The sequence below is a fragment of the Macaca fascicularis genome, chromosome 13 (assembly GCF_037993035.2).
Source record: "Macaca fascicularis isolate 582-1 chromosome 13, T2T-MFA8v1.1".
NCBI lineage: Eukaryota > Metazoa > Chordata > Mammalia > Primates > Cercopithecidae > Macaca > Macaca fascicularis.
In genome coordinates, this window is record NC_088387.1 from 15,869,026 (window position 1) to 15,883,275 (window position 14,250).

At 40.8% G+C, this 14,250-nt stretch overlaps 1 protein-coding gene and 1 long non-coding RNA gene across 10 annotated transcripts in view; one reads left to right on the plus strand and one right to left on the minus strand.

Annotated features, from left to right (window-relative positions):
- Positions 1-14,250, minus strand: part of LOC135966776 (uncharacterized) — a 407,986-nt gene that overhangs the window by 334,214 nt on the left and 59,522 nt on the right. The window lies entirely within an intron of this gene.
- SULT1C4 (sulfotransferase family 1C member 4) lies at positions 2,955-13,443 on the plus strand. 6 transcript variants are annotated; one of them, XM_045368846.2, is made up of 8 exons: positions 2,955-3,357; positions 4,179-4,328; positions 6,579-6,704; positions 7,199-7,296; positions 7,909-8,035; positions 8,227-8,321; positions 10,976-11,156; positions 12,102-13,443. In XM_045368846.2, the coding sequence occupies exons 1-8, from the start codon at positions 3,204-3,206 to the stop codon at positions 12,212-12,214; spliced, it is 1,044 nt and encodes a 347-aa protein (XP_045224781.1). In that variant the 5' UTR covers positions 2,955-3,203; the 3' UTR covers positions 12,215-13,443. The 6 variants fall into 6 exon arrangements, with proteins under 6 accessions (XP_045224781.1, XP_073867310.1, XP_005575267.1 ...); XM_074011209.1 differs by lacking the exon at positions 7,199-7,296; XM_005575210.4 differs by lacking the exon at positions 4,179-4,328.

Below are 14,250 nucleotides of genomic sequence, written 5' to 3' on the forward strand. Positions count from 1 at the left end.
GAGTAATATAATTCACTTGAGTTTCATTTTCTCCCTACTCAGCTTCTGGAATAGTGCACTGCAAATAGAATGACCTTAAGGCCATCTAAATAGAGGAAGGGAGAAAAGTTATGAATAAACCATAGATATTTATCAATAATTAAACAATCTGGATTTGATTCCAGTTTTAATTATGTGGACTTGTTAGTTCTTCCTCTTGCTTTGGTTTCAAGTACTGAACAACAAATAAGTAATTTATAATAACCCTATGCTAAATATTGATTCAAAGATCAAAGACCATTTCGATTCAAATTTTTCAACACAGGCTTAGTTCACTCTCCAATGGGTGTCTTTTTGTTTTTTTCTTTTTGAGACGGAGTCTTGCTCTGTCGCCCAGGCTGGAGGGCAGTGGTGCAGTCTGGGCTCACTGCAACCTCCACCTCCCGGGTTCAAGCGAGTCTCCTGCCTCAGCCTCCTGAGTAGTTGGGATTACAGGCATGCACCACCACACCTGGCTAATTTTTGTATTTTTAGTAGAGTAATGGTTTCGTTACGTTGGCCCGGCTAGTCTCGAACTCCTGACCTCAGGTGATCTGCCCACCTTGGCCTCCCAAGGTGCTAGGATTACAGGCATGAGCCATCGCGCCTGGCCGGGTGTCTTTTAAAACAGTGTGCTGAGTCAAAACATCTTTTAGACATATTCCTTTTAGAAAAAGCAAACAAACAGAGACCTGTTTAAGGGTAGTAACCAGCATTCTGGATTTTCCTAACAAAAAAAAAAAAGAGTTTGGAAACCCCAGTTATAAATTTTGCAAATGAATCACATTAGAGGCCTGAACAAGATGGTAGATTATAACAAGGACGATTATAACAAGGACGTCTAAAGTGCGTTGAGAGTTGGAATCTCCTCTCCATGCTCAGAAACAAACAGTGACAGGGTTGAAAAGGAGGTTCAGGGAAGAATTAGAGGAGGAGAGTATATTAGCTTTATCTTGGGTACCCAATATGTCCCAAGACTACAGGCTACCTTATTTACATCCAACTTTACATTAACCCAGTGAGATTAACAAAAAATGAAAGGTTCAGAAGAGATAAGTACTAGAAAAGTTACACAGCTATTAAGGGGTCGTTTAAATTCAAACCCATATATTTAGAATTCCAAAGCAATGCTTGTCAAATGTAGACTTAGCACCAATTTTATTCTTATAATCACTAAATACATCTGTTTAATTCTCCTAACCTCATGAGAAAGTACTATTGAGTAAAAACATTAAGTAAGAGTAAGAGCAGTGTTCGTAGTCGAGATCACTTTTCAGATTATTTGGAACTTTCTATCTTTCCCGAATCTATTTTCAATGCCAATCAGTCATCTTTGGGTCCGGGAGCATAACCTCCCCCGTCTCCCAGCCCTTCCCCTCTAGCACACAACGCACTAGTCAAAACTGCTAAGGCATTGCCAAATATCTACCACTGTACTCTGATGGCACACAGGGCTGAAAAGATTGTAGAACAAAATCTAACTGAAAAATTATAGGTGATTTTTATCAGTCTGTTTAAATGCATATGCATCCCAGGCATTCCACCTGGTAGTCTCTGTCTCAAAGGCCCATCCACCTCACCACAGCCAGGAGGGAGGGGATGAGGAACAGGGAAAGCCAAAGAACTGATCTTTTCTGAGTTTGCATCCAGAAAGTGGACCACAGAGAAATGGTGCACAAAGTCACTGATTATTATTAATAACTACAATTTATTCAACATTTCCCTGTTCCCAAGCATTAAATAAGCTGTTTTATCTCCCCACAACCATGCTATTAGGTAGGAAATGTTAAGATCCTCAATTCAAACCTGAGGAAAAGCGTGATATGAAACAGAGAGATTCTGTAACCTGCCATTGCCCACAGCTACTGGGAGTTGGCACAGGATCCAAATACAGGCAGCCTGACATCTGTCTGAAGGATGTCAAGCCACAGTCACCATACTCACCTAGTCCCCACATAATCATGGCCCAAAGAACTCGCTTCCTCAATTTTTGCTTAGTTTTACTCGTTCATTCTTTCGAGAAATAGAAGGATGCCAGGCACTAGGCATACAGCTGGCAAACAGTGAGAAAACAACAGACCCCATTTCATGCACCTTATAGTGAAAGAGACAGAAAATGCCAACAAGTAAACAAGCAAAACTAACTGTCAATGGTTGCTCTAAAGGAACACAAGTTGCCATGAGCAGGGAAATAGGAGGGACCTACTTGAGATGACACTGAAAGTCAAAGAAGACTTCTCCAGAAAGGGGGCACCCAAGCCGGGACATGAAGAAAGAGAATCAGACAAGAGCCAGACACACAAGAGCCAACAAGATCTCCAGAAGAAGGAGTGCTGCCACGGGGAGCAAGTGTGGCATGGCCCTGGGGTGCAGGCCAGGCTGGGGGCAGGGACTGAAGCAAGTTGTAAAATTTCTGATTGCCAGGGGCAGAATGGATTCCTAAGGCAGCCACTGTCTTCTGTTAACTCTGGAGTTTTCTGCATCCATTTTGCTTTAAATGAGGCATGCATGTTTTCATGGCTGTGATGAAACCCCTACAAAGGAAGGAGCCTTCTCCAGTTTAGCAATATTTATGTTACTCTTAAAAAATAACAAAGCTGACCCTGGCAGATGTTTGTACTGGGAGGTTCAGATCCATCCAGGCCACCACTGTTAATAGCCCATGGGAAAGTCCCTGCAGTCTCTCAGGGAAGTCATTCTGTGTAGAATCCGTAATTTCACAGGCAAATCCTACAACTAAGAAACAATTAATGAAAATATCTGTGAAGGGTTGAATGGATACAGAGACGAGGGATATAAACAATGTGACACTATGTCCTGTTAACTGACAGAGAACAGAAGGGCTGGAACGGGACCCAGACAGCAGGGTTTATGACCGCCTCTGCTGTGACGTCACAGCCTGGTAGGGAGGGGGCTGCAGTCCTCAGGAAACTGCCAGTGGACAAAGTTCAAACAAGAGTTCCAGTTCCCTGGAACCTGAGTCGGGAGGCCTGCAGTTCACTTTCTGTCTGTTTGCTGGCCAGCACCAGGCTTTCCCAGACAGGCCTATGCTAGAGGGCTGGATAGTGTGGTAGAGTGGTGGACAGAGAGCTGCTTCTATCCACAATGCAGCCATATGCTGACTGAGAGATAACTTTGTGTCTGGAAGAGCCCTCTGATTTCCTATACTAACGGCCTTACACAAGATGGAGGATTTTACATTTGATGGAACAAAGCGCTTAAGTGTCAACTACGTGAAGGGAATTCTTCAACCCACAGTCACCTGTGACATCTGGGATGAGATCTGGAACTTCCAAGCCAAGCCTGATGACCTGCTTATTTCTACCTATCCTAAAGCAGGTAGGTGGAAGGGCTTACAGGGGAAGGGGAAGAGGAGAGTTAGGAAGGTAAGTGGGAAGGATGCATTAGTCATGAAATAAAGAAGTTGATCTGGAAAACTCTACTGGACGGAGTGATACGGCTAAAGAAAGTTACTAGTGGAAACTGAAGCTATACCGAAACATACTAAAATGACACACAAATTTTTAGAATTCAACCTTCCTATGATGTTATGATGTACTTACTTTTTTTTTTTTTTTTTTTACTTTCCCAGGAGACAGTGAAAACAGCTAAGAGCAAAAGGGTATACTTGTTTATTTATTCGTTCCCAATCTAGGCCCTTATTGCAAATCTTGTAAAAAGCTGCTTTGAGTGTGTGAGCTAGAAAGGAGATCCCGAGGCTGATTTGGAAAAGAAATAGGGGAGCTTTGGTTCTGCAATGCTGATACCACCTCAGCAGCCCTCCCATCTCACGGTCTGAGAACCATCCTTCTGATTTCCACCTTCCTTTGTGGTAAATTGTGAACCAACTCTCTTATCTCAACAATCAGTTTAACAAAGTTGTCTGTAAAAGTAGGACTAGCTTGAGCCCAGCAACCACATCATAAAAATTGGGGGATGATGAGGTGGAAATAGTTCTCTATAAATATTTTTGCATATCTACATATCTACCAGAAATAGTTTACTTGGTCTACACACAAATTATATATACGTTTGCTCTTTGCAAAATCAAGCTGTCAAAAACTCTTGTTATACACACACAAATACACACACACCAAAAAATCTAAACCTCAGTATTTTCTGAGACTGTTCAAAACCCTCTTTTGTTCTTATCTCTCAAGATCCTGACAGAAGATTCTGCAGGAACACGGAGGCCTTGGTCTCTTCTTTGTCCGTCTGTTTCATGTTGGTCCTGATTTCCCAAACTTACTCATCGGGAGCCCATTCAGGATCAAATTTGTCTGAATGTAAATTTCTAAAAGTAGCCACTGGTGAGGATCACATCTTACCATCTTAACTTCATCGACAATTCCACTTGATTATCAATTCAGTACCTAAATAATCTTTTCTCTACCTGCCAAATGCAAGTACTAAAATATGGTTCATTTAGGTTTTTCCTGGCATTAATGAGGTTTAAGCAATTCAAAAAGCACACTAAGAAAATTAAATGCTTGCCATCTAAAGTAATATTTAATCATAACTAAAACCATATACGTTAATGAAGTCTATTTTATTAAAAGGAAGAAGAAACAAGCATAGATGGCAAAAATAGTTCACCCTAAATTTTTAAAAGAATAATACTCTGAATGACAAGAAAAAATACATCATGGAATCACTGACCTCTAGAGAATAAATTGAGAAGTCATTCCACTCACCCCAGAACCTCTAGCAACATTTCAATCTGCCCTCATGTTGGCTCATGTCTATAAATTCATTCAATTCATTCATTATAGACATTCAGTGTTGTGGCTATGAATTGTCATAAAACTAGTACAAATGGCTAGAATATTCTTTGCATGGATAACTAAAGATATCTTGACCCTTCGTCCTGTAATAAAAGTTGCTGCCAGAAAATACAGGAGACCAACTCATATAAAATATAAAATATAATTTAATTTATTTCTAACTTATGCCCTTATTCTAGGCCTTTAAAAGCACTACATTGAGAATATGGAAAAAGGAATCTATAGAACTTCAGCCAGATAATACAGGAAAGATCAACCTAGATCAGGATTCAGAAAGCCATCCTGGCTAGGCGTGGTGGCTCACACCTGTAATCCCATCAATTTGGGAGGCCAAGGCAGGAGGATTGTTTGAGGCCAGAAGATTGCGTCCAGCCTGGGCAACATAGGGAGACTCCTATCTACAAAAAAAAAAATTAAAAATTAGCCGGGCGTGGTGGTGTGTACTCATAGTCCTAGCTATTTGGGAGGCTGAAGCAAGAGGACCATTGAGCCCAGGAGTTGGGAGGCTGCACAGAGCTAGGATCCCACCACTGCACTCCAGCCTGGGCAATAGAGCAAGACCCTGTCTCTGGATAAAAAAGCCGTCTTAAAATAACTCAACATCCTCTTAACCTGGATTTTGCCAAAACAACTGGTGCAACAGATATTCATCAAAGGGTGAAGATTATGTTGATAGCACAATATCACTGTATAAGTCAGGATCAGTGCAAGACACAGACAGACTGAAGCTGGGGGATTCCATTCTACCTATGGCCACAGTGGCAGTGGTTGGGTCTAGGGCACTGGGCCATGGAATGTGGAATGGTCTTTGCAAAATTTCTGTCTGCTGGGGCTACTATCAGCAGACACCTCCTCAGGAAGGATGACTTCTATCTCCCCACTGCCTTCCAAAACTCAGGCTAATGCATCTCACTGGAGGGATCTAAATAGCCTTCAGAATCTTAGTGGCAAAGGAGTTTAGGGAAGGCCTTTTATAGCCTTTCAGCCCATGAAATATGGGGGAAACAGAGAAAATAGAAAAATGAATACTAAGTGCTAATAGTCAATATCAAGTTCAAACCCTAATGGTTCATTTATTCAGCCAACAAATACTAAGTGTCTCCTATGCTATGTGACTGGGAAAAAGAGAGTTTGAAAGCCATTTAGTCATTTCTCTATAGGAGAACACAATTTGGGGAGAATGCCCTTTCTAAGGACAATACAGCTAAATCAAGAGAACAATAACAATCCAAATTAATAGTTGTGACAGAAAAAAATATATATTTATCAGTCTAATGTCCATTCAAAATTGGAGTATTTTTTTAAAATTCATATTATGATAATAAGATATAAATAAGGAATGTTATCTTCTGAATCCCATTTAAAACCTATCTTTTAAATTCACATAGATGGTCCAGTCAGGGTGACTCTCACCTGTAATCCCAGGATTTTAGGAGGCCAAGGCAAGCAGATCACTTGAGCTCAGGAGTTCCAGATCAGCCTGAGCAACATGGGAAAATCCTGTCTCTACAAAAAGCACAAAAATTAGCCAGGGGTGATTGTGCATACGTGTAACCCCCACTACTCAGGAGGCTGAGGTGAGATCATTTGAACCCAGGAGGCAGAGGTCGCAGTGAGCTGAGATTGCACCATTGAACTCCAGCCTTGCTACAGAGCAAGACCCTGTCTCAAAAAAAAAAAAAAAAAGACATAGATGTTCTAACAAGTATTTGATCATATTTTAAGGAATATGCTGTACTAAATGTCCATCCATCTTCATTTTACATGTGGGATAAGGAACAACATGGACACAGGAGATAGTGGAATTAATACAAAATGAAGGTGATGTAGAGAAAAGTAAACGGGCACCAACTCATCAACGATTTCCTTTCCTCGAATGGAAAATCCCATCCTTAGGATCTGGTAAGTATGGAATAGCCACACTTCACTACAGTCCTAAAATGCACTTAGGATTTTTACTGTCTTTGAACCTTTCAAAATTATAGGCTTTCAAACAATGATTGGTGAGTTTTGTGGTTTTGTCTTTTTTTAACTGTGTCTGGCCACTGTTATACTACAGACGTTTTCTAATGGAATTATTGTTTATACAAAAGTGAGTTAAATTTTGTTTCTCTAGTTAGAAATTAATTTTACTTCAAAAGGATAAGCTCAAGTAAGATAACCCTGGTGAAAGGATTTGAATTTTTTAGGTTCTTATTTATTTGGTTGACTGTTATGGTTAGGAATAGTTCTAGCCAAACATCTCTTCATGGGCTAGACATATTCTCTCACACCAGATCTATAGTTACAATGTTCTTGCAGATGCTTTGACTTGTAGTAGCAATAACGGAAGCAGCAGAACCTGGAAGCAAATAGAGAAAAAAATAGTAGAAATTGATCAAAAACCAATTTTGCAGGTTTGGAACAAGCTCAGGCAATGCCCTCACCACGGATCCTGAAAACACATCTTCCTTTTCACTTGTTGCCACCATCCTTCCTAGAGAAAAACTGTAAGGTAAAAAGCAAAAGGAATTCAGAGCTGTACTCCTTAAAACAACCTTAGTCTTCCATTTCCTCTTAAAACACTTCACTTGTTTAAAAAAAAAAAAAGTCTACCTCTTCACAATCATCAATACACAAATTAATACAAATCCTAGCCAGGCACAGTGGCTTATGCCTGTAATCATAGCATTTTGGGAGACTGAGATGGGTGGATCAGCTGAGGTCAGGACTTCGAGACCAGCCTGACCAACATGGTGAAACCCCATCTCTACTAAAAACACAAAATTCGCAGGATGGGGTGGCACACGCCTGTAATCCAAGCTACTCGGGAGGCTGAGGCAGGAGACTTGCTTGAACACGGGAGGCGGAGGTTGCAGTGAGCCAAGATGGTGCCACTGCACTCCAGCCTGGGTGACAGAGCGAGACTCCATCTCAAAAACAAAACAAAACAAAAAAGTCTCCCATAACGAGGATGACAAAAATGCAGCCTCAGAAAAACTGAACTGTGTGAAATGTATCCACCCTAACACGACTCGCCTGGGCAGTAATAGCAAAAACAAACAAAAAAAAAAAACCTGTTGTTTTTTTTTTTGCTTCTTCCCTCCCCTCCCCTCATCATTCCCAGATAATCTATGTAGCAAGAAATCCCAAGGACAACATGGTGTCCTATTACCATTTCCAAAGAATGAATAAAGCACTTCCTGATCCAGGAACATGGGAAGAGTATTTTGAGACTTTTCTGGCTGGGAAAGGTGAGAGAATTTAGTTTTGTTTCCCTTCATTTCTCAAAATCTCCAAACACCCTAGAAGGAAAGAATCCTCTCTTTTGAACGGCAGGGGCTCTACCTTCTCTAATGGAACACTCTCACTTCAGAAATTCTCCTTTCAGAGGGATAATAGGACCTCTGTGACTCATTGCCCTGTTTTCCATCCCATCTTCCAGTGTGCTGGGGCTCCTGGCATGAACATGTGAAAGGATGGTGGGAAGCCAAAGACAAACACCGTATTCTCTATCTCTTCTATGAGGACATGAAGAAGGTGAGCACAGTGCCATCTAATGTGTGCCCACTGGGCCATAAAACATGTAAGTCATAATGTATTGACCCCATCAGGGACTCAGATTGATGTGGGGAACAGAAAATTGCTGCACTTCGTTGGCTACAGCTGTCATTTGTCCAAATGCACATGGCTGATCATGAGTTTAAGTATCACACAGTCTCACCTGCAGCTTCCTGGTGCTCCCCAGGATGCTGCACATCTCCCTTACAGGGAGGTTATTACCCAATATGGATTGTGTCATTTCTCCCTTGCATATCTATTTTAAAATGCAGTTTAGCAGGAAAAAAATCCTAGCACATTTTGGTTTCTTTGGTTTTGTTTTGTTGTTGTTGTTGTTGTTGTTGTTGTTGTTGTTTTAAGACAGAGGAGTTTCACTCTGTCGCCCAGACTGGAGTGCAGTGATGCGATCTCAAGTTACTGCAAGCTCCGCATCCCAAGTTCAAGCGATTCTCCTGCCTCAGCCTCTGGAGTAGTTGGGATTACAGTCGCCTGCCACCACACCCAGCTAATTATTTGTACTTTTAGTAGAAACGGGGTTTCACCATGTTGGCCAGGCTGATTTTGAACTTCTGACCTCAAGTGTTCCACCCACCTCCACCTGCCAAAGTGCTAGGATTACAGGCATGAACTACCGTGCCCGGAGTTTTTGGGTTTTTTTATTAGCACTGAGGAACATAATACGGTTTTTTGTTTTTTGTTTTTTTTTGAGACGGAGTCTTGCTCTGTCGCCCAGCCTGGAGTGCGGTGGCCCGATCTCGGCTCACTGCAAGCTCCGCCTCCCGGGTTCACGCCATTCTCCTGCGTCAGCCTCCCGAATAGCTGGGACTACAGGCACCCGCCACCACGCCCGGCTAATTTTTTGTATTTTTTAGTAGAGACGGGGTTTCACCGTGTTAGCCAGGATGGTCTCTATCTCCTGACCCTGTGATCTGCCCGCCCGGCCTCCCAAAGTGCTGGGATTATAGGCGTGAGCCACGACGCCCAGCCAATAGCTTTAAGAAACAGTTTAGGAAGTAGTTCAATGGAAAATGGATTTAGATTCAAAATTCTTGAAATCAAGTTCCGTCAATTCTTGGTAAAGACACTTAACATCTTGGGGGCTTAGTTTTCTTAAATGTAAAAATGAAGATAATAAGATTTACCTATTCAAGATTTATTTGAGGACTAAATATCAGTGGATGTTTGTTGTAAATAATCATCTACTCTGCTACTTTCTGTGACCCCACTAAATACAGAGCTCTATACAGAATTATAGTCTCTGTTCTTGAATTGGTCATTGAAAGCCTTGATTCTCAACAGGTACTTCACAGACTAGTTTGCATAAGCTACTGGAGCCTGCTCTAGGCCTGCTAAGTCTGGAGTTTTATAAAATTCCCACGAGATTCAAGCGCACATCACCATTTAGATGCACTTCTCTAAGGTTCAATCACTGCTGGGCCTTGTGATATCAGTGATTTCTACAAAATATCAAAGGAGTGGTAAACACAGACCATTTTCATGTGGTTTTTAAAATAATTGTTATAGCTCCAGGATTTTCAGAAGCATGACTAAAGAACCAGCAGAACAACCTATGAGGTTATCAGTATAAAATTCCCTCCTTGTGTTTACATTGTTTTTACTTGGTACAACAGTGTTGTGCCCCATAGGAAGACTCCGGGCAGATGATGTTTGCCTACGGCATGTATCATAGCCGTGTCAGAGAAAGGATATGTCGCCGGGAATCGGGCTCTTTTGCTTAGGTAGACCCTAGCGTATTATGCATGCCAGGAAGAAACTTTACCGAAACAGGTAATCTAACCTCAGAGTCCCTAAAACTTTTTAAAATATTGCTGTGATCTTGTTTGGGAATGTCCCCTCACAAAGCTCACAATTCTCAGTACTCTGATTCCTAGTCTGTGTGAGGTCAATTAAATGAAACATTTCTGACATACAAGCTTTTACAGCAGAAGCCCACTACAGACACAGTGGTTGGGGTAAGCGCTTCCACTTTCCCTTCCCACCCGCTCCCTGCTCCCAGAGACGGAGGAGTCCCACAGCCACAGTGATGTCACAAGGTTGTATGTCCCTCTGATGAGAAATCAGTGGTTACACTGGAACTGAGCTACTCTCAGTTCCACTTGACTTGGTGGTCTGGTACCAGAGGTACTAGCCATGGGTACCTCTTGACATATGCAAAAAATAAAAATAAAAATTTCTCTCCCCTCCTCCTGCCATCACTGCAGTCTGGGGACATTTCTGTCAATGTCAGAAACAGGATATAGCTTCCTCTTGGTCAGGTCTTTAATCTTCTGCTCCTGTGCTTCTGAAATGTCTTGCGCAGGGCTTGTGGACATAACCCTGGCACACTCCCTCAGTGAACCATTCACTAGGCACTGTACGTCATTGTCTGGTGAATGTTTCACTAAGCTTACCCAGTTGATTACATATTAAGGGGAAAAAATTATTAGTGATTCCAATTACTAAAAAAAGAACAATATGGGTCATCACGTTAAAATGAGTCACTTGAGCATTTGTTAAGATTTGATTTTTATTTTAACTCGAATATGTTACCGGTTACTGTCATTAATCCATCACAATATTCTTTTTAAACTAATTCTATTAAATCATTACTCTTCTTTTGACTCTGATCATAGAACCCAAAGCATGAAGTTCAGAAGCTAACAGAATTTATTGAGAAGAAACTAGATGACAAAGTTCTAGATAAAATTGTCCATTACACTTCATTTGATGTTATGAAACAGAATTCAATGGCAAACTATTCATCGATTCCTGCTGAAATTATGGACCACTCCATTTCTCCATTCATGAGAAAAGGTTTTTATAGTTTCTTTTCGTTATAATCTTAAAAGAACTGTCAAATATTTTATAGCATTTGAGAGGAGTTTTCTTTCCTATGGCTAGGAAAAAATAATATCTTTAATAAATGATTTGGGGAAAAGAAGTATTTAAGAAGCCACTGATAAAATGAAAATAGTATTTAATTAGCCAATTATTATTAAGATTCAGAGAGTAAGATTTGATGTCTAAATCCAACCACTTATCCCCACTTTCCCTTAAGAGTTCTGGCTAATAACATGAAAATATATGGAATTAAGTCAGAGAGGGGAAAGAATCCATTTTATAGTCGGTTCTATGCTATCAGATTCAGTCATTCAAAGGTACTTACTGAGGGGCTTCTATGTGCCAGGCACTGTTCTAGTCACTGTTTGCAGCAGTGAACAAAACACAAAAATTCATTCCTGCATGGAAATTATATTCTAGTGATAAGCAAAATAAAAGAATACATAGATAACATTAAGAAAAATAAAACTGGGAAAGGTAACAGGGATTACAATCAGAGAATTTGGGGGAGGGGTCATATTTTTTCTTCTTCAAATGGTACCTTGGGCCTCCCAGAAATAGGCCCTTCTTGGTCAGCTTACAGCATGGGAGCTACAGTCATGAGCACCCACCATGCTTCGATGTGCAGCAGGGCACAGAGAAAGACAAGAAAGCCTTCAGGCCTGCTGTTGTAACACAGTGGTCTTGCTCACTCACTAATGCAGCCAGGCGGTAAGAGGCTCTCCTCGTCTCACAAATCAGACAGGAAAGTCGTCTTCCCTTCAGGATAAGGAAGTGACAGGATAGCAAGAGAAACGTTTTGTCCAATACTGCTCTTCCTGGAACATGGCATAGAAATCATCACACAGAAACAGGAGAACAGGGAAGTACAGACTCTTCCAACAACTACTGACCCTCTCCCACATAACTGTATTTCAGGGGCAGTGGGAGATTGGAAGAAACACTTCACCGTGGCTCAGAATGAGAGATTTGATGAAGATTACAAGAAGAAAATGGCGGATACCAGACTAACTTTCCACTTCCAATTCTAGTAAGGAAGAAAAAGAACTAAAAATATTTTAGTTTATTACCCAGTATATTTAGGTAATAATGAAAGTTTAATTCTCACAACAAATGATATCGGATTCCAGTTATCAGAATAGTTTATTGTGTTTGCTCTTGTTCACTCTACTAAAAAAAAAATTAAAAAGGCTGGGGGCAAGGTGGTGACAGGCAGCAGGGTGGCAACATGGAGAGAGGGAAGCTCAATAAGTCACTAGTTACAATCCTGATATCATTGCCAATTATCATATTTACATTTCCTACAATCATGTGCTTATTAACATATTGAAAATGCTTCAGTCCTCACATGATAATACACTAACATTTTCAGATTAAGTTTTCGTTCAAGTTAATTTTTAAATGCATCACTAATGTGTAAATAGAGACTGTTCGTTCCAGCAATTTTTTGGTGGTGAACTGTCAAATGACTCAGTTTCCTCTTGGAACCCTCCAAGAAAAACTTCAGGGTCCTAGTGTAATACATCTGGCCCCATTTCTCACCAGCCTATATATTTAACTGGACTCACTCTCCCATCTTCAGCTAATGCTACAATCCTGGAGTCACCTTTTGACTCATCTTTCCCAGTGCCGCCACAATCCATTCTCACCTGTCAGCAAAATCTGTCAGTTTTAATCTATGAAATCTCTTACAGTATTTCCATCTAACCATTCCTTGTTTTCCTTCTATTTCTATAGCCATCCTTCTGGTTCAGAAACCTTTTACTTCTTGTCTCAACTAATGTAATAGCTTCCTAACTCCTTTCTCTCTATTTCACACATATGGTAAGGTTATTTTCCTTAAAAAGACCCTTATTATGTTGTTCCTTAGCTCAAAATCCTTCAATGACTGAATTTTCACTGCCTGGAAGATAAATCCCAAGCTTTTAGCTATGAATTCAAAAGCAGCTGTAACCATAATGACTCTAGCCTTCACTTCCAGCTTCACCTTCCAAACCACCTCCATATTCCAGCAAATTAGCCTACTTACTTGTTCCTAGTCACATCTTACAGCTTCCTACCCTCCCAGTTTTATTTATACCAAGCCTCCTCCTGAAATTTCCTTTCCTTTCTTTCTACCTACCCAAGACATATAATATGCTTCAATAACCAGTCCCTTCCTCCTACAAACCCTACAACCTGGAAAGCACTCTTGCTTTTCCGAAGTCCTCTACACTTGGGGTAACTCTTCTGTGATGAAGATTAAAGTGTATTATGGCAACTCTCGTGTTTCTGTATTGTCTCTCTTTGCTTATTTTAATTTTTACTTGTTTGCTTTTTTCTCCAAGATAGGGATATTGCTGTATATTTCATTGCACACCAAACGGTATATAACACGCTCAAATATAAATGGCTGAAAAAACATGTCAGGGAAATTCTAAAAAGCTAACTCTTATATTTCAAGCAGACAGTCCCTAAAAGCACTCTAATTTACAGCTATGATGTTCAATATGCTAGACACTAGTCACATGTGGCTATTTAAATTTAAATTAATTAAAACAAAATACAATTATAATTCAGTTCTTCATTTTTACCAGCCAACTTTCAATTGCTCAGTAGCCATGAATGGCTAGAGGGTATCATATTGGACGGTGCAGATTCTAAAACATTTCTAACATCAGAGAACTTTCTATTGGACAAGATTTTTTTTTTTTTTTTTTTTTTTTTTTGAGACAGGGTCTCGCTTTGTCACCGAGGCTGGAATGCAGTGGCGTGATCATAGCTCACTGAAACCTCCACCTGCTGTGCTCAAGGGCAATCCTCTCACCTCAGCCTCCCAAGCAACTGGGACCAGAGGCTCACACCACCACACTGGCTAATTTTTGTAGAGCAGAGTTTCAACCCTGTTGCCCAGGCTGATCTCAAACCCTTGAGCTCAAGTGATCCTCCCACCTCTGCCACCAGAGTAGCTGGGACTACGAGCATGCACCACCACTCCCAGCTACTTTTTTTGGTTTTGTTGTTTTTTGTAGAGACAAGATTTTGCCAGTTGCCCCAGGCTGGTCTCGAAGTCCTAGGCACAAGCAAT

What these genes read in the sequence shown, in the direction of transcription:
- SULT1C4 (XM_045368846.2), top strand. Translation starts at nt 3,204, where the DNA reads ATGGAGGATTTTACATTTGATGGAACAAAGCGCTTAAGTGTCAACTAC. An exon ending in ATTTCTAAAAGTAGCCACTG is followed by an intron (nt 4,329 to 6,578) that starts GTGAGGATCACA and finishes ATGTGGGATAAG; the next exon opens with GAACAACATGGACACAGGAG. An exon ending in TTCTCCATTCATGAGAAAAG is followed by an intron (nt 11,157 to 12,101) that starts GTTTTTATAGTT and finishes ACTGTATTTCAG; the next exon opens with GGGCAGTGGGAGATTGGAAG.